General features: G+C 39.2%; 2 protein-coding genes across 2 annotated transcripts in view; both read right to left on the bottom strand.

The window, feature by feature from the left end:
* Positions 1–3,205: 3,205 nt before the first annotated feature.
* On the bottom strand, positions 3,206–5,964 carry LOC147304425 (uncharacterized). Its single transcript, XM_086280765.1, has 2 exons — positions 5,844–5,964; positions 3,206–4,269 (listed from the first exon to the last, which is right to left on the bottom strand). The coding sequence occupies exons 1-2, from the start codon at positions 5,883–5,885 to the stop codon at positions 3,346–3,348; spliced, it is 966 nt and encodes a 321-aa protein (XP_086136891.1). The 5' UTR covers positions 5,886–5,964; the 3' UTR covers positions 3,206–3,345.
* A 4,989-nt stretch (positions 5,965–10,953) lies between these two features.
* kcnk9 (potassium channel, subfamily K, member 9) overlaps positions 10,954–22,585 on the bottom strand; it is a 49,849-nt gene continuing 38,217 nt past the window's right edge. The window contains exon 2 of the mRNA XM_086280551.1: positions 10,954–18,198. Coding sequence (XP_086136677.1) covers positions 17,321–18,198 — 878 coding nt within the window. The 3' untranslated portion in view covers positions 10,954–17,320. The remainder of the gene's footprint in view (positions 18,199–22,585) is intronic.

Below are 22,585 nucleotides of genomic sequence, written 5' to 3'. Positions count from 1 at the left end.
GAAGGAAGACAGGATAAAAGACATGCTGTGGAAGAGAGACAGAGGTCAATAGCAGATATGATTCAATGCAGAGAGGTCTGTTAATACATAGTGAGTGAGAAAGGTGACTGGAAAGGAAAAACTCAATGCATTATGACAGGTTGTGTAAAGCGCTTTGGGGTCCTTACGGACTAGAAAAGCGCTATACAAATACAGGCCATTTACCATTTTGATAAAGTCTACTCTCCACTGCTGTGTAATCAAATTATTGTAAATGTGTGTAATTATTTGGAAAAAGAAAAGTTTTGAGTCTTTTCTGTGAGAAACCAGCTGACCTGAACAACATAGCTTGGTTTATGCCACATTACTTAAGAGTAGCATGTACGGTACTTAAGAGTTCTTCAACATCACATCACAACATCGCAAAACTATCGTCACACAATTTAGTATGACATTGAATTCTTTTAATATTTGACTAGTGATTCCATACAAGCAGTTTTCATGTTCCAGTGAGCATCTATAAGTCCTGAAAAAGGCCACACCCTGAACAAGCTGCCATCCTATTGCAGTGCTAAGACACAGAAATATACAACCATTCACACTCATGTTTTCCAGTGAGAAGTGAAAATAAAGTTATGGCTCTTTCCTTATTTATTTAGGTAAAAGATTCAAAATAACTGGCAGGATTTATTATTATGACTTTAATCTCAGAATTCTGATTTTTTTCTCAGAATTCTGGAAAAGAAAAAAAAAGACGTGCCCACTTTTTCTTCTGGTGGCCCTAATCGTCTTCCGTACATTTGAGAGGAGACCTGTTGTGCTGAAATTATGTCGACCAGATCAGGTAGACATCAGTAACCACTGTTACATGTCAGGCCAATTCCATTGATTCACAGATTTGTGACATCTTCCTGTCTGTGAGAGCTCACAGCTGTCCTACTGTCATCATAAAAGTATTGGAGTTCTCCGGCACTTTATGCATGTTTTCTGTTGAATTACCCACATTCCAGTTTAGATTCACTTATAGAATATCCCAGGCTCTCTTCGACTTCAGCTCCTCATCTTTTGAAGCTAGGAGGTTCACATGAGCTCTCTGTATATTTCTCATGACTCCCTTGAAAAGCATCTTTTTGCCCGAACTTTTCCTGGTGCAGACTCATCTCTGTCCATTCTCAAAGATGGCAATCTCCTCCATGATGTCGAGACTTGTTCAGAGACATTTTTTGATGACAGAACAGAGAGCATCTCAGTCCTTGAATAACTGAGTTTTTAGTCAGATGATTGGTGGAAAAGAACTCAAAAGTATGAAGGAACAAATCATGTGTTTTGTCCTTATGTTTATTCCAGTTTTCTGGTCCCTGCCTGCTTTTTCCCACAGACAAGACTATATACAGACCAAAGACAGTATAAAAGATGGATCATGTTTTACAATCCAAACAAATGTTGAATCAGATTGTGAACCTGAACGCTCTCCAGCTAACAACTTGTGATTAGCATACTGGGGATAATTCAATTCAGTTCAATTAAATTTTATTTATTTAGCACCAAATCACAACAACAGTTGCCTCAGTGTGCTTTACATTGTAAGATAAAGATCCTACAATATTACAAAGAAAACAGAGAAAACCAGAATAATCTCCATGATGCCCCATCAGCAAGCGCTTTGGAGACAAATCTCCCTTTCAGAAATTAATTATTTAATCAGTATGACCTGAAACCCGCAACTAGGGCTATAAAATCACTAGCAGTGTTTACAGGGGTCACAGTTTCAGAGAGCTGAGAGTCGTTTTCAGTCCGTCTGTGAGCCACACTGGTTTCAAAACACCTCAATGGTATCTGCCACTGAACCTGAATGACAAAGACAGCTACTTTCTGTACCATAAAACTTCTTACTGTTCCAGGGTATCACTCTTGAGGGCCGCCCTTCAGTAGAGTCTGTGAAATTAGTTCTTGTCATTGTTGACTTGTGTAGTGTTGTACTTAGACTGCCCTCAGAGGTCAAACACACTGCAGCTTAAGAAAAACTGGCAAATAGAAAAATGGTGCAAAGACAAACAGAACACAATGGATGTTCAATAAAACAAGAGAAATAGCAATAAAATGTAATAGCTGCGGAAGTGAAAGAAACCAAAACATACTGAAGATCGCACTGAAACAAGGACTTTTACTAGAAAGTCTGATGTGATGTGTAGAAGGTTCTTTACTAGAGAGGTTAACTTCTTAATATACAAACATGTTGTTTGTGCTTTGTTTTTTCTTATTAGTGGGGTCCACAAGAGACAGCACTGCATATGCAGATTTTTAATGAGTGGAAAAACACTGCAAACAGTTATATCATTGATTTTGTTGCAGGTTTGGCTTGAAAAGTTTTACTTTTCTTGTTTAGTGGCTTTTATTGTTTATTCCTGGCCAGAGGTCACAGTTGGCATAGACTATAACCCTGAAAAAGCTTTTGAAGCTTTTCCTTTGGTGTTTATAAGACGCTGACTCCAAGCAGCAGATTTTCACTGCAGTAAATCTTTCAGTAACTGCTGTTTCTGACCACTTGGGGGCAGTGGAAAGAAGTTTTGGATCCACAGTCTCCTTTTTATTTCTAGAGCAAACATAGCACTTAGTTACCAAAGATAATTTAATGAATAAAGCAGACAGTATATAATGGCAGTAATGACAGTGAGCTCACGGGTTCATAGTTTGGGGTGAGTTACATCTCTAATGTTACCTGCCTGGCTCGTTTCCAAAAGCCACATTAAAGCACTTCCAGGGTGGAGGAGTGTGATCAAACAACAACAAAAAACTCAGCTGGCATTCAGAAACTCCTGTAGCTGCCTATAGGTCGAATTAATTCTGCTTAGAAAAGCAGAATTGCTTTAACAAATCAGAAAGAATGATAATTTAACAAAACAAATGCGCTCCCGACCTATCTACACATCTGATCATAAACCAGGTTTTTTTCATTGCATTTTCTGTTTTTGGGCCACAAAAAAATCTTGATCCGGGTCTTTGTGCCAACAGCATGTACAATACACCCCCGAGATTTCATAAGGAGCTATTTTCACACTGGAGACATTTGAGTTAATAAAAAATAAATAAATAAGCACTGCCGAAGAGTAATCATTATGTTGTACATTCCTGCTTAAAATACTAGAAATCAGGTTTCCAGTTGGAGTACATTCCAGTCTATACCAGTCCTCTGCATGTGTGTGCTTTATGATGACATCATCCTATTTTATTAGAGACATTCCAGAGGGACTGCATTGTTATGCTTTGCGATCAAGGCTTTTTTCCTCATTAATCTGCAGTTAGCAGCACTTGGCTTCAGACTATCAAGTTCCTGTTCTCTGCTTCCACCTTCAGCTGACTGTCGGTTCAGAGTGCAGCTTGCTTACTGCCATCCTCCTCGTGGCTCTTCCTGGCACTTCCATTCTCCCAGGAGGCTGCAGGTGCAGGCGGCTGTTTGATGCCTTTCCCAACATGTGGCTGTCCTCGAAGAAGCCTCTCTCCCCGCTGCCCTTTGCCTTGGACACCTTGGACCAGCTTGCGCTCATCTGCTGATAATCCTAGTGTTGACGTGTTTGAATTGCACTGATCCTCTTCTAGGCATTGTGCTCTAGGCAGCCTTAGCCGCCTCCAACCTGTCTCCTCCTGGAAGTTGCCAGGGATGTGGCACGCCGCCTCTCTGCCACATGCAGCCTGAGCTTTAATTTGAGGGAAAAATGAGGGAGGGTTAGGTTTGCTGCACAGAGGAGCTGGGGTACCTCGACACACCACATCCTCCAGATGCTTGTGTCCATCCTGCTCTATGGGTTTGGCACGCGTCAGCTGTGGCCTTGCTGATTGATTTTGCTGCTGGGCTTTGACTGGTGCAATGGAAGCAGAAGGAAATGCCTCTGCTTTTACCAGTCTTTGCCTCATGCATGATTTTGCCTTCCTCGTATGGGTCCCATCCAGCTTACAAGAGGCTGGGTTGGGTTCTTGGTGGATAAACTTAAGCTTTTCCTTCTGAGCCTCCTTCACCTTCTCTGGCAGCTCCAGCGGGGCAAGTTTCAGGGGTCGTCTGAGGGCTTGAATCTCAGTCTGGTTTTCTACGTCAGGCTTCGGAGACTTGAGAGCTAACAAGTCCAGCTGTGGCAAGCCTTCCTCGGTAGGCAAGGAGGTCACAAGGTGACCCGCTGCCTCCCTTTCATGGCCCGGTGTCTTGGAGTTGCGGCCCTTTTTAGCAGCTGGTCTCAAGTTTTGACCATTCCGATGCAACGTGGTATTTTTAGCTTGAATAGTCAACATTTCTTCTTGCTGCAAAACACCATGAACAAAAGACACGTTATTGACTCAGATGAATCATACAATAAAAAATAATGTGACTTCTACCAGTTAGAATTTTGAAAAACAACTTTTTAAGAAGACGTTTGATGGCAGTTGCGTTACTCTAAGGATGATAAATCATTTCCGCAGTTAGGCTAACCCATACCCTTCTTTAAACTGAATTTTCAGCTGTTTTCTAAGAAGAAAATCACAAAATATGCTTGTTTGGTATGTGGCTGAAACACGTTCTAACTCCAACCGGGTCTCTGATGTCTCGGTGGATGTTAGGATGCTCATTAATGTTAATATGGGCAGTAACTGGGAGAGCCAGGTATCTCTGTAGCTCTTAAAAGCTCATTAGGATGGCTGTTTCGAGGAACTGTTAGGCTCAAGCCATTCTGGAAAATAACTGAACACCTGGATTCGGATCTATTTATTAACGACTGATTAATATTTACAACTGCCAACTTGAACATCTATAATAAACTGAGGAACTATTTGCTTACTTACAGCATTGGCTGTTTTAAATTTAGAAAGTCATCAATACAGATCCCTACTTTGCAGTGAGCATTGGCTGTGGTCATAAATACACTTAATGGTGCTGTCACTGTGATCAGCATGGAAATGTAATGAAATGTTAACACATTTGTCTTTCAAATGCTGCACAGTGTCCTTTAGAACAGTGGCCACAAGCCTGAAGGCTGGGAGAACAACAAAAGGCCGTGAGATGAATATTCAGATGGAAAATCAGGAAGTTTGTGATACACGGAATGATTCCGTCTTTAGATCTATACAGTTTTTTATATACAGTTTTACTGTGTACAGTGAATCTTATTAAAATATTTTTTTAGCACATGAAGGGAAAATTGCTCTTTATATGACAGAAGAACTGTTGATGACTTTACTTTGATCATATCTGCACATATAACTAAATTAAATAAATGCAACAGACAAAACTGTCTCTCAACACATCCAGTAAGATAAATATTTTCTGTTTTCACTCTTAACTTCAAAAGTTCCTCATTCCTAAGGCTTTTTAAAAGTTTATTACACTCACATCACACGCTTATGCTGCTGGGTTATTACTGCACACCAGAAATAAATAAGCTAGTACAGTTCACACGTCTTAGCTTGGGATTTTTTTTTAATTATTAATGAATTAAAGAAACATAGAATGAGAAGCAACAGATTATACTGGAAATAGTGCCTGCTCGACCAACTACACTCAAAAGAAACAAAAAGGCTTACTTTAACTAATTCAATGACATATAATTTTTCCATGTAAAATGTTCAATTTAATGAAATCTGATCAAATGAAACTTAGTTGATTGGTCTACTTTCAGTTTTTGCTGATCACATAATTTGAATAAATAAACTTTTGGTTTTTTGGAAGTTTTTTTTCGTTGTTTCATCTGGACAGTTACTGTAAAGCCATTGCTTATTATTTATGCATTATTAGAAGGTGATCTAAGACATAACTGTAAAACATGACTACATCTGCACATGCACGTTGACTTTCTCATAGATAACAAGTCACTGATGAGAATCAGTGTAAGGATACTCACAGGTTTAGCAAACATCTCTTGCTTGAACTTTTGTTGAATCATATCTCGCAGAGAGGAGCGTTCTTGTTGTCCCTGCTCCGTTGGACCGTGCCACCCGGGTGAAGGCAGTGCCACTATAGTTGCAATGGATTTTAGCAGCCTTAATGTCATTATACAGATTAGGGTCACAATAAGGCACAGTGATCTCTGCTGATCTCCAGCTTAGCAGCCAGTGTCCACACTCACTCTGAGTTCTTCTTGTTTGTTTTCATTCCCCCCAGCAGGATTTTACGCTAATAAAAAATGAGTAGCACCTTTCTGCTCAAATTATGACTGAAAAGTAGCAGTTATTTTCATTTTTCACTGACCACCAGATGGTGCCAGAGACAACCTTTGAAGAGTACTGTGACCTCACTGTTGCATACATAACAGGGCCAGCTGTGAGCTGCAAGAGACCTGCAGAAATTTGATTCTAACTTATCAAATATTAATATAATCATAAAACAAACCATGTTTTCCTCCTAAATAACAGTAAGTTTCCATTTGCACACATTATAAAAGAGCTGCTTTGCATTTTAAGATTCCAACACTTAACACATTACTATCTGGAAAATCTCTGAATACTCACAATATTATGCCGCATACATACAGCTGGAGCAAACAGGGAGTTCTGTGACAATTCGTAACCGATTGAGCTGAACATCACACAGCCTCGCGTTACATGAAGATAAAGGTGACACTGACGCAGGCTAAATTCACAGAACCTCTCTGGAATGTAAAAACGTCTGTCCAAGTTTCCTAAAAACTGAGCACCTGAATGGTGATTCTGCTTGAATTATTAATTTCATTTTGTTTTCATCTCATATGCACTGTCACAAACTGTTTGGGGTCACTAAGAAATGATCTTGCTTTTAATGTTTTCATGTTTTTACATGCAGATGCATTCAGTCTCCTTTAATCATTGATCATTTTTAATGGAATATTGGCACAAATGTACAGCAGCCATGGAGTTTTTGGTTGCTGAAAATCCAGTGGAACATTGTGTTACCTAATGCAAGTTTATCAGGGTAAAAGGCTGATCGATCATTAGAAAAACCCTTTTACAATTATGTTAGCACAGCTGAGAACTGTTCTGCTGATTAAAGAAGTCGTCAGGCTAGCTGAATGTCCGGAGCGTGAGCAATTACAAAAACAGAGTCATCTTCATTTGTTTAAAAGAAACAAAGGATATAACTCAGCGGACATGACCTAAAACATAAAAATTGTATGATATTACTTTATACTAGTCCCTTCTTAGAAGCTAAATGCCTTTAACCAATGCAGAAAGAGAAGTAGGAGACAGAACTAAGCATGAATCCCTTACAGGTTCTCAACTGGCAACATCATTAACATGTAGCAACGTATCCATGAAGCCACAGTCTCATTGTCAACAGTGAAAAGGGACGTATTGCATTGACAACTAGAGTGCTAAAAGTCTGCAAGGAGATCCTCTGAAGAAGGCAAACTTTTAAATGCTTATTTCTAACCTCGTCAGTTTCTTAGGACATTTATCTGATGTGATCATAGCTCCAATTCACTTTGCAACTCACCCAATTAATAGATTTTCATAAAAAAAATTCTCCAGACTTTTGACCTTACCCCTATGTCGTTATAAGAAACTAATAATGCTGCGGCGCAAACAGCTTTATATTCATATAAAGCTATTTGGTGATATATATATCAGACTGGTATGACAGATCATCTGGTTTGAAGAGTCACACATTTACTTACCAATGTAAGACGGTTCCTTTTGGTGATACTATTACATCATCTGCAGTTCACACAACACATTGTGGGATTAAAAATAAGGTGGGCAAAGAACAGATGTTTTTGTTAACTGAATTCAGCTGGCTGTGGTGTGGATATGTGGCCAAAGCTGAAATTCCTCTGATGTTAACTTCAGGCTGCCTCCACTTCACTCCAGAGAGTCACTGAAATGGACCGAGCAACCTTTATTTTTGTAGCCCTTCTTAATGAAATGATCAGGAAAAGCATCCTTTGTAAAATTCTCCTAAATCCAACATGTGGAGCGACCCACTGTGGCAATCCCTTGTAGACTGTCCAACAAGTTTTAGTTTCAGTTTTGCTGAGTGAAAGTCTGGTATTGTGTTAATCTGTAACTCATCTCTAATAAGCAGTTTGTGTCTGTGTAATAATCGCTCTACAGTTTATGGATATAGCTAGCTAATCAAGCCTGCTAGCTGTCTCCCAATTTAACATACTAATCCAGCCCCTTGTCCCATTATTTGTCCCATTTACTCCACTAAAGCAACATGTGGGGAGGTCAAAATGCTAACGTTGAGGCTTCAAAATTCAGAATTAAAATGAGTGGGTGTTGTCATGTGTTTAATTCTATCGCGTAAATGTATGTGGTTTAAAATCCAGTGTAATACTTTAAATAAAGCCCGCCCACAAAAAAAATATCAATTTAACTTCACTGATTACAAAAAACAAAAGGAAATGTAAAAGAAAATGAAATTTACTGCATGATTTGTAACCTTTGCATTACCTTAAAAAAGGGGCGCTGAAGGTGCTGTGTAGACATGTCTGCTATATTATCAGTCTTCACTGGAATTACACTTTAATCCCATTTCTCTTCACTTCACACGTAATTCTTCTCTTTTTCAGTCTAAATATCTTGAGACAATCAAGACAAGACAATGATGTGCTGTGTGCTGCCTGCAGGAATATTTGCAGATCGTAATCACCCTCCTTTTGCAGCTTGGTTTAAATTTTAGCTCTATTGCTCCGACATCAGCCTCATTCACTGTATTTAGAAGCAGACTTTTCCTAAATGGATGAGACTTGTGTGAGATTAGTTGAACCATCAAATGTACAGACAGACTCAATCATCTTTTTTTTTTTTAAATCTCCTGTTCTCCATTGTCTTGTTCTCTTGCATCCCTCCCCTAAAAACGAAATGTCAGCACCTGCTTATTGCATCATATTATTGGTGTGGTGGAGTTGGTACCACTGCAGAACAACTTGGCTCTGCTTACATGATTATTTGAGATGCAAAATTACAGGCTTACCGCCAAGAGAAGGCCTCAACGCCCCTCTGCCACTGTTCTTATTGTGTCGCCCTCTGTGTTGCCTGACGTTCAGGGCTGACAGTATAATTACTACGGTGTGGGAAGAGGATAAAAAGGGATGTTTGTTCATTCTCCCACCTACTAAACATCCAGCTGCACCACATGAGCCACTCACAGAGAAGAAGGTGGCGACTACCAGAAATCCTTCATAACATAAAATTGAATGCTTACAAGCTGTACCTTATTACTGTGTCATGTGCAGAGGACTAAACTTACTAAAAGGTTAAGTCCCAGGCGTCTCTGGCTCTTAAATAGTTTTCATCGTACTTATCTAACAGACAGTTCAGAATTTATATTTAAACAAATGTGACTTCTCCTTTGTGGAGTCCCTCAAGGCTCAGTCCTTGGACACCATTCTGTTTCCTATATATGTGTTGTCTTTGGGTGATATACTTTACAGTTTTAAAGGAATTTCCTACCATTTCCTACCATCTCAACAGCTTCTCCTACCTCAGCTCATGTTTTTATGCTATCACTAATTGGAAGTGTTTAAATTTCCTCGAACTCAACTCTGATAAAACGGAGGCTTTTGTTCTCTATAAAGAATCTTGGTGTTATTTTTGACTGCTGTCTGAATTTTGAAACTGGAAATTTGAGTGCGCACTTCAATTTTCTCCCGTCTTGACAAGACACATACTTGTCTTTTGTATTTCTCAGTCCTCTCTTGGTTGTCAACTGGTCCAGGATGCAGCATCTAGGCTGCCAACAGAAACTAGCCAGTAATCACATAGAACCAAATGTTTCTGTTATATTATCCTGGTTTGTTTCGGACCAACCAAGTGCTTGTTAGAAACAGGGGTTTTTTAGAATAGTTATGTTATTTTGTGCTTAGTTAGGATTGGTGTTTGTTTTTGTTTCCCCCTATTGTGTGTAAATGGTTTGGCCAAACCACTACAAAGGTGACCCTCCTGTGTCTTTGTGTTTAGGCTAGGTTGCCAGTTAAGTTGTGTCTACTTTGTTTGTTTAAGATTCTGGAAGTTACTTTTTTATTAGAGTTATATTTAGTTGACCTCTCTTATGGGTCTACTAATTATATTTTGAACTTTGTCTTTCTGAACTTATTGTGGGGGTTAAAAAAAATTTTAAAAGCCCATTTCTGAAGACATGTTTCCTGTGTCTTCTATGCTTTTGCTGCTTGGTCCCTCACATGTGTCTAACCTAAAGCAAAACCATACCACCAAACATTAATAACTGAAGAATGGAAATTACCATCATCTTTTCATTGCAGTGTCCTTTTTTGCTTTCTTGTCATAGGAACTGGAAACAATGTCAAATAGCCAGTTAGGCTCTATGCAAAGCTGACCTTGGAACACCTCTAAATCTCAATAAAAAAGCACATAACCTTAAATATTCTTGCTAAGTATCTTTGTTTCTACTCATTTGTTTTCTAAAATGCACAAATTTGGACGGCTAGTTTTTCCCCATGGTTTTAGTTTTTATAATAAATTAAGCTATTATTCAGCTTTAAGCAGTCCTGGAAGTGATATCAATAATCTCATCAGGAAGAAACTGAATGAGCATATTTCTCAATAGGTTAATATAATCCCTTTAACATGGACACTTACGGAAATAAAGTAAAACTTAAATATTTTAAGCACGGGCATGGTGATTTGGTTTGCATACAATTATCATTTATTTTCTCCTGCAGCTGAGATTTGCTCTGATCCTTGCCTGACCACCCAAGTACTTAAGACCTCTCTCTTCATAGTTTTAATTCTTAATTTTTTTTAACCAAATACTTTGGTTGCTTCTGGCTTAGAACCTTCTCTAAACTTTCTCTTAAAAGATAAATCAACAACATGTTATAAATTTTGAGAAAAACTGATCACAAATGAGTTTGATAAACTTGCCTGCAGCTGTTTAATGAATATGTAACAATGAAACTCCCCGGACTGGATTTTGTTCTCGAAATGAAAAACTCTTCTTGGATTTTGGTAAAATGACTTCAAAGTTGGAGATGTTAAGCACTTACAAGAAGACAGAGGCTTTCAGAAGGAGGCTCATCATTTTTATTCAAGTGTGTTATGGCTTCACCCAGGCTGTTCAAACCCAGTGAGTCACCCACACCAAATCATGCACACACACTCACCAAAAAAAAAGGAAAGAAAGAAAAAAGAAAACATACAAATGTAAAATGTTATGTAAAATGTTCATTGCACTCTGAACAAATCTCAACGATCTCTTCTCTAAATGTTGAAAAGAGAGCCACACCAGAGAGCACTGTACAGACATCAGTTTCAAAATTGCAACAGAGGACGTCAGTGGCCTCAAACCACATGATTACCAGCAAGATGGGCTATAATCTCCTGTAAGGAATATGGTACATGGTATTTTTTTGTTCATCAGACCTACAGAAGAACCTATTGCAAAGGATATTTCACAAATAGAAGTTATGGAACACATTTTCTATTATTACACAGATAGTAGTGCAATTTGTGTCTCTTTGTCCCTGTCGTAGATAAACATGGCACTGTTGACAGAGAAATGGCCTGCACATACTGCCACATGCAGTAAGGAACACCTGGAAGCCAAGCATGGCCACATACGGGATGCCGTAAAAAGAAGCAGCAGCCAATGACCAACGGGAATCAAATCACCTCCGTATCGTATGACCCCACGTGGCAGAAGACAATATGCAGCCGTGTTTGTCTGGTGAGAGCAATGGCGTGTGCGGCTGTTTCTCCGTGCCGTCTGCATCTGTTACAGAGTAACATTCAGTCGAGGACCATCAGCGTGACATGTGACGTGGTGGTTGAAAAATCAGAGTAATATGAACGCGTGTGGGAGGGGGATGAAAAACGATCTGACTTGCAGCTCATGAAGATTAAATGAGTTAATTTGTTTGCTTCTTCCATTCAAAAATAAAAAAAAATAAAATGATCCATTATGGCTGATACATTCCCCAGAAATGCTGCTTGGAAAGGTTTTACTGTGAAAGTGGAAGCAAAGCAGATGCCACTGATCACTTAGTGAGCGTAGATATTTGGTTAACCCTATCAGTGTTCTGGTAATGATAGATCTCGATAATGGTAACGATCATTCTGGTGTACTGCATTCTCAGAGTAACAGGTGAGAGGAGGAAGCACTGAAACGTCTCAACAACAAAGTCCAAAAAGAACAGTTGTTTTCTCGTCAGTGTACTCTTCAAGTACATTCAGATAACCTTGACCTATATTAAGGTTTCATATTATCAACAAATCCCCCAAAGAGATCAAAATCAATGATGCATACAGCTGTCTCACTATCTGACCTTATATATTTTTGTGACATTAAGCTGGAATTCCATCATCCGCTTCCTTGGTTGATTGGGATTATATGACTAAGTAAAATGGGGGAAAACAACAACAACCACAAAAAGAAAACGGGGGACTTGGAGTAAGAATCATGAATCATCATCACCCTAAGCTAAGTTTGTTTGTGCATTTTGGATGGCTGATTTTCTGGCCCTGCTCTTGTCTCAACGCTCTTTAGCTAGAAATCTATCTGCCAAGCATCAAACAGCAAGCAAAGTTCTTAAGGTGATAACATCCAAGAAACCTTGGGAGCTGCATATTTATCTTGGGAAAGAGTAAATATTGTTCTTTTGTATAGATCAGTAGATCTATTGATCTATACATGACTCCAACTGTAATGTTAAACATGTTTACTGGAGAATCTTTCTCACAACATATCCTTTTTCATTGGCAATGTACAAAGATATTAAGTAGCTGTTAGCTTAAAACTGACGCTCCTGACTCTCAACGTTGACTGTGGGGTTTGTGTGTTTTAGCTTGCCTCTTATAGCTCAGTGACGCCTCATTGAGGCCACCCTAATTGAGACTAGGAAAAATACGTGGTTACTCTGTGATTGTGTTTGTCAATCAATTGAAAGTAGTTGCAGCAACCAGCTGGTTACCTAACCTGTGTTAGCCTGGGGGCCACTTTCAGTTACAAGGCGATTTTGTATTTTGCAGTAAAATGACAATTTATCATTTTATCAGTTTATTTCTATATTATCACAAACAGATGTTGGTATGTAGTTACCAGCTTGACCCCATTCAATTGCAGACTGATAGCAACAAGAACAAGAGCTCCATGTTATTGCTGATGCATCAGGGTCGCTTTAAAGATGGCATCTCACTTCAAGTGGTCGCGGACTTGGTTGCACACAGTCACAATCAATTTGTCATGTCGCCATCTCTAACCACTGAGTGGCTGCAGCATTAGCTAATTGAAGTACCCACATGCTACCAAACATAGCTAAATATGGTTTTAAGTTGATAATGTCAGCTGATTCTTTCAAGTTCACAAAAAATAGCTGATGCAGCTTCGAAAATAGGCTGTATCAGCTTTGCGTCAGTATTTACCCCTTAGCCGTAAAAGGCTTTTGGGGTATTGTCATTACCCTGCTGTGTGGGCGAGCAGATGGCGTGAACACCTAAGTTTGTGAATGAGGTAAAAATTGATGCCATAGGTGTATTTACTAAAAAAAAATCTCAGCCGAATCTGAATCTCAGTGACCTCAACCCCAAAAGTCAGACGTCAAGTTTTCTGAAAATCTTGTGAATGCAACAACTTGATAGTAAGGTGACGTAGGATTCTAAAAACTGCTAGCATAGTTGTGTCTTCTAGGAGGCTGAGGGGAAGCATTGGCTATGGGTAGTGTTTTTAATTAATACTATAAGTTTTCTGTGGTTGTGGCCTGTTGTGGGTTATGTTGAACTTTCCATGTTATATCCTTTAAACCTGTCAAATAATCACACTCCTTGTGTTTCTTGCACCATCTGACTTCATTGTGGGAGGTTGTGGCAAAGCTCAGCAATTATCTCTGAAAGCACAGTGTTACTATTACTGAGGAGTAGCGACCCAGCATTATGAGAAGGATACCCAAGCTGCTATACACCACAATAATCTTTTGAACCATTATGAGATGATTGTGTCTTTTAAAAGTTAGGAAGTGATTCAGTCTGCTTTGTCAATGAGTGAGTGCCTGACTCTGCGTGGTGGGGTTCAGATGTTGATTTCCTTATCATCATACGACTTATCAGGACTGAAATCTGTCTCTATGTAACCGCATCTGCTCTATTGTTAGCCCGAAGCCAGACTGCTATAGTCTAACAATAGATTTGGTAACGTACAAACAGATCTGCTGTTGAAATGTGCCCACTTTAACAGAAACACTGACTGCTGTTTCTTCAAGGCACATATGCTGATGTGTAAAAATACATATGCATCTCAGCCATGAAAAGGCTTGTTTTTTTATTCCAAAGATTGTTATCTAAATATGCTGTACAAAATGTTTAAAAGCCAGTAAAGTTCCAATAATGAAACAATGCTTTTAGGGCTTCTCTTAGACTCCATGCCTATGTTTGTCACGACTGAATAGGATCCATAGCTTTTTACCGTTTGCCCAAACAGAATGGCATTCACCTTGTGAGGCATGCTCAGCTACCCAGGAAATTAATAAAAGCCTGTTAAACACAAGGCTGCAGAGAATACTGAAGGTCACGCTTTAACTTGAAAGTTAAAGTGCAGAAGTTTTACCAGGTTTCCAGGAGTATTCATTGATTTTTACATGACATAACCTGCTATGGGAATAAAAAGGCTCCCAGGCCTGTGCAACTTAAAAAAAAATTCTCGCCATCCTGCTCCATACTTTACAAAGAATATACACTTAAATTTACATTTGCATGTTAAAATGCATTTTCAATCCTGACTAATTTACATGATGGAAATTTAAACACATGTGAATTGGACCTTAAAAACAGGCTGGTAATCAACATGAACATCCAGAGTTAATCAAGTATTTCTTAGCCTCATGGCAAGACACAGGCGTCAGGGAGATGATGTTTCTAAGTTGCATTTCTCTGAAAATTTCAAAATGAGAATTTGATATGTACATCGGTTTGTTTGGCCTGTGCGCTTGGACTTCTTGGATTGCATTCATCACCTACAGGAAATCAAGAAAAAGGGGGTTTCATTGAAAATTTAAATCTTTTTTTTTCTTTTTTTGAATTAAAAGTCATAAAGCGAGGTAAATAACTGCTGGGATTTATCAAAAGTAATGTTCATTATTTGGTAAATCATTCTTAATTGTTTGTAATTAACATAGTTATAATGGAAAAAATCGATCTGCCCATTGAAGTTCATGCACTTCCTCAGATCAGCCTTTCGACAACAAAAGAATCCTCCCTCTCCATTTTCTTCTACTGTTATTTTACTGAGAGTGAAAGGATCATCCTGGTGTTATCAAGCTTGCCTTATTCACAATCTTGAGCTGTCCCCTCCTATTAATTCATTCTCACTATTCAGCTTTTCCCTCCTTGTTGATGTGTTTATCACCTCGTGTTTCCCTAATGGCTCCAAAGTGTATCCAGATCTCAAGAGTTGTCAGTTCAGATCTGCATGCCTCCCCGTCACTGTTTGCACTCGGGCTCTCAGTCCTACGTGGTTACATTTGTGCAGGTTTCAGAAGCACGCTCAGGGTTAGCTGCTACAGGCATGCATCATGTACTATTCAGGGCTTTGGAGCATGCTCATATGTGTCTGTAATTAAACATACACTGCTTCTAAATTCAGATGGAGTAATTTAATTGCACTTATCAAAAATTCCACCCTCTGGGTCCGCTTACACTCATCAACATCACGGCACGGTAATGCCAGCTTCATTAATCTGACTTAATTTGTGATTTTCAAACATCCTATAAATGATCTTTTCTCAGCTTAACTCATAGATCCCCATCTTGATAGTTGTGACCGACATTTCCCATAATGCTCCAGTTTACTTGCCATTAAGAGACTGAAAATAAAAGCTGGCCATTACTTCCAAATATCGACAGGGGGTGCTGACTCCTCTGGTTGCAAAAAGGACTCTGTGAAGTTCACGTAAAAATGAACTTACTGCTGATTTATGATCTCAGTAAAGGTTGTCTTGAGCTTAGGATCTCAATAGTTTAACATGATCATTATTTTATCAAATGTGGTTTCATTTATAGAAAAACAAATGATAAAGCAAGGTATACTTTGCACATTGCTGATGTCTCATTAAAAAAAAGGGTGATGTCATCGTGAATTTTCCCATCTTCTATTTAGAGTCTATGATCTTATGGTGCTCATGAAGCTTTTCGAGGTATAGAAAAACAACCCTGCTGATGTCAGAGTGATGTTATTAGGGGTAACTTTTATTTTTATGTTTTAGCGTTAGAATTTGTAAAAAAGTCACCATTCGAGGTCAAATGAAAGATAGGTTTCATTATGGAAAACATAAGAGTCAGTTGTTTCCGGGTATTGAGCCATATGAGAGACTAAGAGTCTGAAATTGTGCTGCATCTTTAGTAAATTGAGCAATATTTTTTTAGAATCAGTTTTATGTGTGCCCTCCAAATGGCTGGAAGCCAAAGCACTGAATCATCAATTTGTTATACAGTTTGTGGCTGCACTGGATTGTTATCCATTAAGGCAACTCCTACTACAAAAACCTGCCTTTAAAAACATTTTTAACCATATTTGAATGCTAATTATCTGCGCAAAATCATGAATGCAGAGAGAAGCCTCTGCACTTTAACTGAACTCATATTTAGCATGAATGTCAGCGGGAGGGAAAAATCATTATCAGACTCTGGGTACGTTAGACCCCAAAAGTGGAAAGTCTGTCTAAATGGAAAAGAACTGAGGGCTGATTTGTGTGTGTGTGAAAATAAAGCTTTTATGGCCAGATCTGATGTTTCTAGAACAGGAGGAAATATCAATAACCGCAGCATGATCCTTTCTGATCAAAGACAAACAGATGCCTTTCACACAAATGTTCTGGAAAAGAGACGCAAACAATGTCACAAAAACCATGGCATACTATTAAATGACAGCTAATGCACATGCTAATATTGGCAACAGTATTTTGGCTTGATGTGTCGTGAATCCGTTTAAATACATGATTGCTTATAGAAAACAATACCTGATGCTTTAAGTCACTTTAAATTCTCTGTCTGCAGTGAGGCAATGGAAACATACATAACGGTAAATGCTGCTTCAAGTTATGGTGAAACAACTCCCTTTGAAAAATAGCATTTCCCCCAGTGTGCATCATTTGGTATGTAACCAAAGGTTAATATATCAATTTCTGTAGTGTAAATCTGTAATAAGGAAAAGTCTTGCAGTTTGTGTTGTTTGGTTCTTAAATGGAGCAATCTCTTGAAAAAATAGACATCCATGCTTCATGCTTTGCATCCCCTTGTGTCCGCGCCTGCTGTTCTTGAATAGTTTCCCAAGAATACTTCGATTTCATACAACCAAACTGGAGGGAAAAAGTGCTGAAATAAGATTTGGTAAAGGAGCAGCATTGGAAATGTTTGACCTTGTGTATAAAACTTATGGTCCTGTGGTTGTTGGGGTCTAGATAGATTTCCTTCTCCTCATGAGCTGGTGATTGTCTGTGAAGCTGTGAAGGCCTGGAGACACCGAGCTGATGGGCGAAGGGAAGAAGCTGTTTTTCAAGGTGCTGGGCGAGATCTCCTCAATCCTATAGGAAACCGAGTGAAAGTACTGGTTGGGGTTCAGCTGTGAGCTGAATGAGTTCTTGTGGGAAAAGGCACAGCCCAGGCCTCCCATCCCCGGGCTAGGGCTGTCATGCGAGTGATAGTGCATACAGGAGCACACTGACTGCAGATCAGTCACTTCTGCGTGGTATGGCTCCCGTCGCCGCCGTGCCCGGTGCAGCGATTCATCTTGGATGTGGATGATCATGCTGTTCCGATTGCCGGCGAGTGAGGCCCGTTCCTCGGCATCCCGCCGCTCATCCTCACTATTCATAGTCAGGAAACGGAGCACCACTAGATTGAGGAAGGCCCCGATGACCGTAAGGCCCACCAGGATGTACATGAAGCTAAAGGCCACATAAAGGGGTTTCTTCTGGAGGGCCCGATTCTTTTGAAGGGCCACAAAGTCCCCAAAGCCAATAGTTGTTAATGTGATGAAGCAATAATAGTAAGACTGGAAGAAGCTCCAGTCCTCATAATGGGAGAATGCAGCGGCCCCGATGCACAACGTGCCAATGCAGGAGAAAAATCCCACCGTCACCATGTTCTCCATGGACACATCAGTGATGCGCATGCCGCAGCACTTCTTGATGCGTTTCAGAAGGTACTTGACAAAAGTGTTCATCCTCTCGCCCAGGCTTTGAAACATGACAAGAGTCAAAGGGATTCCCAGGACGGCGTAAAACATGCAAAAGGCCTTTCCTGCATCGGTCCCTGGCGCCGCGTGCCCGTAGCCTGAGAAGAGAGCAGAAAGACAGCAGAAATTAGTGATGCGGAAAGACGTCAAGTCCGGGCTGGTTTTGATGCCACCAGTGCTATTGTAACTGTATACTCAAAAAGCCCCAGATCAGCTTTTGTTGACAAACATGACCAAGCAAGAAATCTTCTAAAGAGTCTGCAAGCAGTGCCAAAAGAGGTATTGAATAGGCACATGCCACAGAAATGCGTCTGCTCATTAATCTTATTTGGGCTCAAAGATTATGGCAGGAGGGACGTCCAATTAGTCTGAAGTTTCCGGCGAGGTAAAACAGTTTGGAGGAAGGATTGGAAAAGAGTCATGGGGGAGCCAGTGAAGCTTTTAGCTTAATTAGACTTTATCTTTAGACCACAAGCTGCTGACTCACACACAAACAGACTATTGGAAATCAACCTGTGGGGCAAACAATAGGATTGATACACCATATTCAACTGGGTTTCTAAATGAAGTGTAATTGAATGTTACTTCATAGACTGCAATATGAATGAAACTTGTAGAGCGTCATATTGATTATCTCTCCTCTAGCAAAGCCTTTAGCTGCAAGTATTAAACACCAAAGTCCTAGCCAAGATACACCCACCATCAGTTGGCATGTGTATCGCTTCAACAACTGACCTTCAAACAGAGACATAATATTTTTGGTGTACTGTATACATAAAAAAACATTTAATGTTCTGTGTTTTGAATTTGAATTGTGATTCTGTCTTTTCCCATATGCCCGTCCACCCACACAGGCATGTGTTTAGCTAAGGCTGAAAGCAAACTTGGCTGGATCAATCTGATTTGCAATCGAAGCATTTATATTTCCATATGCAATGTGTGTTCCTGACCTGAGGTTTCATTAGTGGACTTTAAAGAAATGCATTAAGCAAGATTTCAAATGTTGCCTTATCCTATGGCAGAGTTTAAGTGGTTGAATTTTTTTTTTCCAAACTGCACTGTTATTATTTTTGCGCGTAATATGAAAGGAGCCGAGTGCACTTAAGAAATTAGAATTAAATTATCACTAAACAGCAACCTCCCATGCTATAAAAAACAGCCAGTATGGTGCTGAAAGTTAAAGTTCTTCAAACTGAGGCCAACTCCAAAAGGGAGCTAATGACAACCGATCCCTCTGGCAAAATGATCACTTTTACACCAGAAATAAACAGGTTCACAGCAAATATTCTTGGTTCCAAATGCCAATTGATAAGACCACTGCTGGTGGTAAATTTTTTAATATGTCATTCTTTAATTATTTATTCAGTTATGCTTTATCAAGCGTCAGCATGTTTTAAGCCTATTCTAAGCCTAGCCTATCTTTGCTAGCTAAAATTCGCATTGCATTTATTATTACAGTGAGTTTATGAAAACACCTTGCTAACCTAGCTGATTAGTTTGATTTATGGTTCTCAACCAATCAATAGCTCTCATTGGATTTATGTATCTTTTGGGGTTTTTTTTTAGTTTATTATTTCGGTTTTATTGTTAGCATACTCTAGCTTCAACCACTCTTTTATGTAGCTTTTTTGGGTACAATCTAAAAAATTCCACAGCAAGTGGGTTGGCAAAGTGGAGCACTGAGCCATACAAATTAATAAATAAATAAATTAAATAATTAATAAGAAGATGAAGACCAAAATGTGAGAAAAAGCGATGTGGATACTAGCAAAACAATGCAACCGTAAATAAATCCAAACATGCAAACAAGCAGATATTTGCCAATCTGTTCCACAGCCACAAGTGCTCCTGCCTTACAACAAAAAACAAAACACAAACTTGATTACACAGGTTTAAGTTTGCTTTAAATAATCTAAAATAATATATAACCACTCAACCCAATAATATGTTATACACATCAAATTTCCCCGCTTGAGATTAAAACCAGAAATCCTGCATATTCGTCTTGTCTGATTACACTTACATGACACACTTACAGTATGTGTCATTTGACTTAAGCAGCTTGAAGCAGTGATAGATCTTCTTGATGATACAATAAAAGTAATAGCAATCGACGCGAGGATTAGTATCCACATCAGCTTTGTCGGTATCTGCGACAAAAGAGCAATTACAGATCATATCTAGTGCCAAGCACTGGCATTAAAGTGGCTGTCTAATTTTTCACAGAGACGTCTGAGATCTGCTGCTTGTTCATTAATGAGAGAGTAAACTAAAGTTGGGGGGAAATCAAACCCTTTTCCCATAACTAAACAAAATAATATATACATTAATCTTGATTTTTCAATTCGCCCCGAGCCTGATAATCAAACTCATACAGTGCAAAAGTGTTGGCTCCCCACACGATATGCAGCAGGATTAGGGATGGGTACCGGTGTCCGGTGCCATGATGGCACCGGTTCTGACATAAACGGTAGTAACCAGACCGAAAAGCAGCGCACATTTCGGTGCTTTATTTCGGTGCTTTTCACCGTTTGAGCACCGGCACCGTTTCAAAAGTACCGATTTGGCACCGGTATCGGATAAAACCTAAACGATACCCATCCCTAAGCAGGATGTACTATAATGTTGCAGCACAACAACAGACCACACCTAAACATAACCTTACTGCAGAGAGCCCAGACCAGCCATGCTTCTTCTTTCAAAATAAAGTACTGCTTACAATAAATTTCACTTTAAGAATGTGTATTACTGACTATTGTGAAACTCACAGGAAACAGACAACAGCCTCTCACTTTATGACAGCTTAAATTGTTTTAACAGGTTAAATCGATTTAATCCCCCTCCCAACTTAAATGGCATTAATGATGAAACGGAAGTGGGGGCAGTATTGTTAGTTAAATAAAAGTCCAGTATTTCGAATTTCCGTCTTTAAAAGGATTTGAGCTTCCTGAGTAAAATCTAGAAGCAGGAAACTTGGGTAAAAACACTGAGCGTAGGTGTTTGTTTTGCATTGCAGCACAGCTTATTTGAAAATTCTTTCCGTGGAGTTGGAAGAGTGTGCATAAAGTGTTGCTGCAAATGAGCCGACTGAATCTGTTGAACAATGAGCAGTGATTACTTTAAATATGGACTACAAAAAGATACGTTTAAAAAAAGGAAAATAAATTTTACTGCAGACTTATTTCGACACAGGTATAGTATTAATGCAAATATATATCATGCAGATCTGCAACTGCTTAATCATGCGATTATTATATACATATACATATACATATATTATTTACTAATTATTGCAGGAGAAAAAATATTTTTCAGGGTTAATGTCATGTGGAAAATATAGCAAAAACATGCCTGTGGCATCTCAAAAGTCTTAGGCAACTCTAATTACATCTCAGGACAGATTTGTATACCCAGCCATCTGTCTTTTTCCAATCTTGCTCAAAATTAGCAAATTAATTGATATTGATTCTTATTGCTTAAATTTGTTCTCAGCGAGTAATTAGGACGTAATGAATTACAGCAGCAGCTGTGAAGAAGTGACAGCTTTCATTTGATTACAACTCGACAGAGTATGTATATTACCACAAATGTCGTCCACAGATGATCCTTCAGCATTATGGGCTGCACTCGAAGACATTATGCCAACTAAAAACTACTTCTGTTCAGTCATTTGAGCTTCCTGTCACAGGCTTGTTGAAGTGTGATAGGTATTGGTTCAACTTCTGCCAACAAGGCTCGTGTGGATTCTCCTTTTTTTATTATTTAAATCTGGACAGATAAGCACCTAAATGTCAGTCTGATGGTGAAAGCAATGTACTATTAAAAACGTGGACCTGTTAGTGATAAGACTAATGATATTAACACTTAGACCCCCGGAGAGCAGTCATTTTGGGGAAAAAAGCAAAAAGCAATAAAATCATATCCACAGTGATGTCCTGTCAGTCGGAGCTCTCGTTGCTCCAGCATTCATTAGTGTCCTTGCATTTCCAAGGCAATAAACAGAAGATTAACAGGGCTTTACAGGGATTCAGAGAGATGACCTACAGACCTACAGAGTGGATATTAACTTGTAAAAGTAATCATCTCTGACATTTATTGTATCAAATAATATCCACTTGGGTGCCGTCTATCTTGGACTGATAAGACGATGCATCCAGGAAAGCTTATCGTTTTTCTAGTTTGTCCCTGCTGCGTAACTCCTGACACACACGAAAACCATTTCCAAACTCGAAAAAAAAAAGTTGTGAAATGTCGGATAAACTATCCAACTGTCTTAAAGTATTTCTTTGATGTTGCTGATGGGCTGTGTGGAGTCCGTGACAGCATTGCACTGTGTAATCTGTTTGTCCTGTTATAATGACTCTATTATCTCTCGTTGTCTTGGGAACAGACATATTTGCTCTGCCACGCTGAGCCTGTGCCATGCACAGGTGCTTTGTGCTCATGTGTGCACAGGTGAATGCATGTGTTTGTGCGCAGCACAGC

Source organism: Aulonocara sp. 'chitande type north' Nkhata Bay, linkage group LG22, assembly GCF_057382095.1.
Source record: "Aulonocara sp. 'chitande type north' Nkhata Bay isolate Kocher_YH1m ecotype deep benthic linkage group LG22, A_spYH_male_GT1.1, whole genome shotgun sequence".
Taxonomy (NCBI): Eukaryota; Metazoa; Chordata; class Actinopteri; order Cichliformes; family Cichlidae; genus Aulonocara; species Aulonocara sp. 'chitande type north' Nkhata Bay.
The sequence above is the reverse complement of the archived record's forward strand: the minus strand, read 5'-3'. Positions and strand labels throughout refer to the sequence as shown.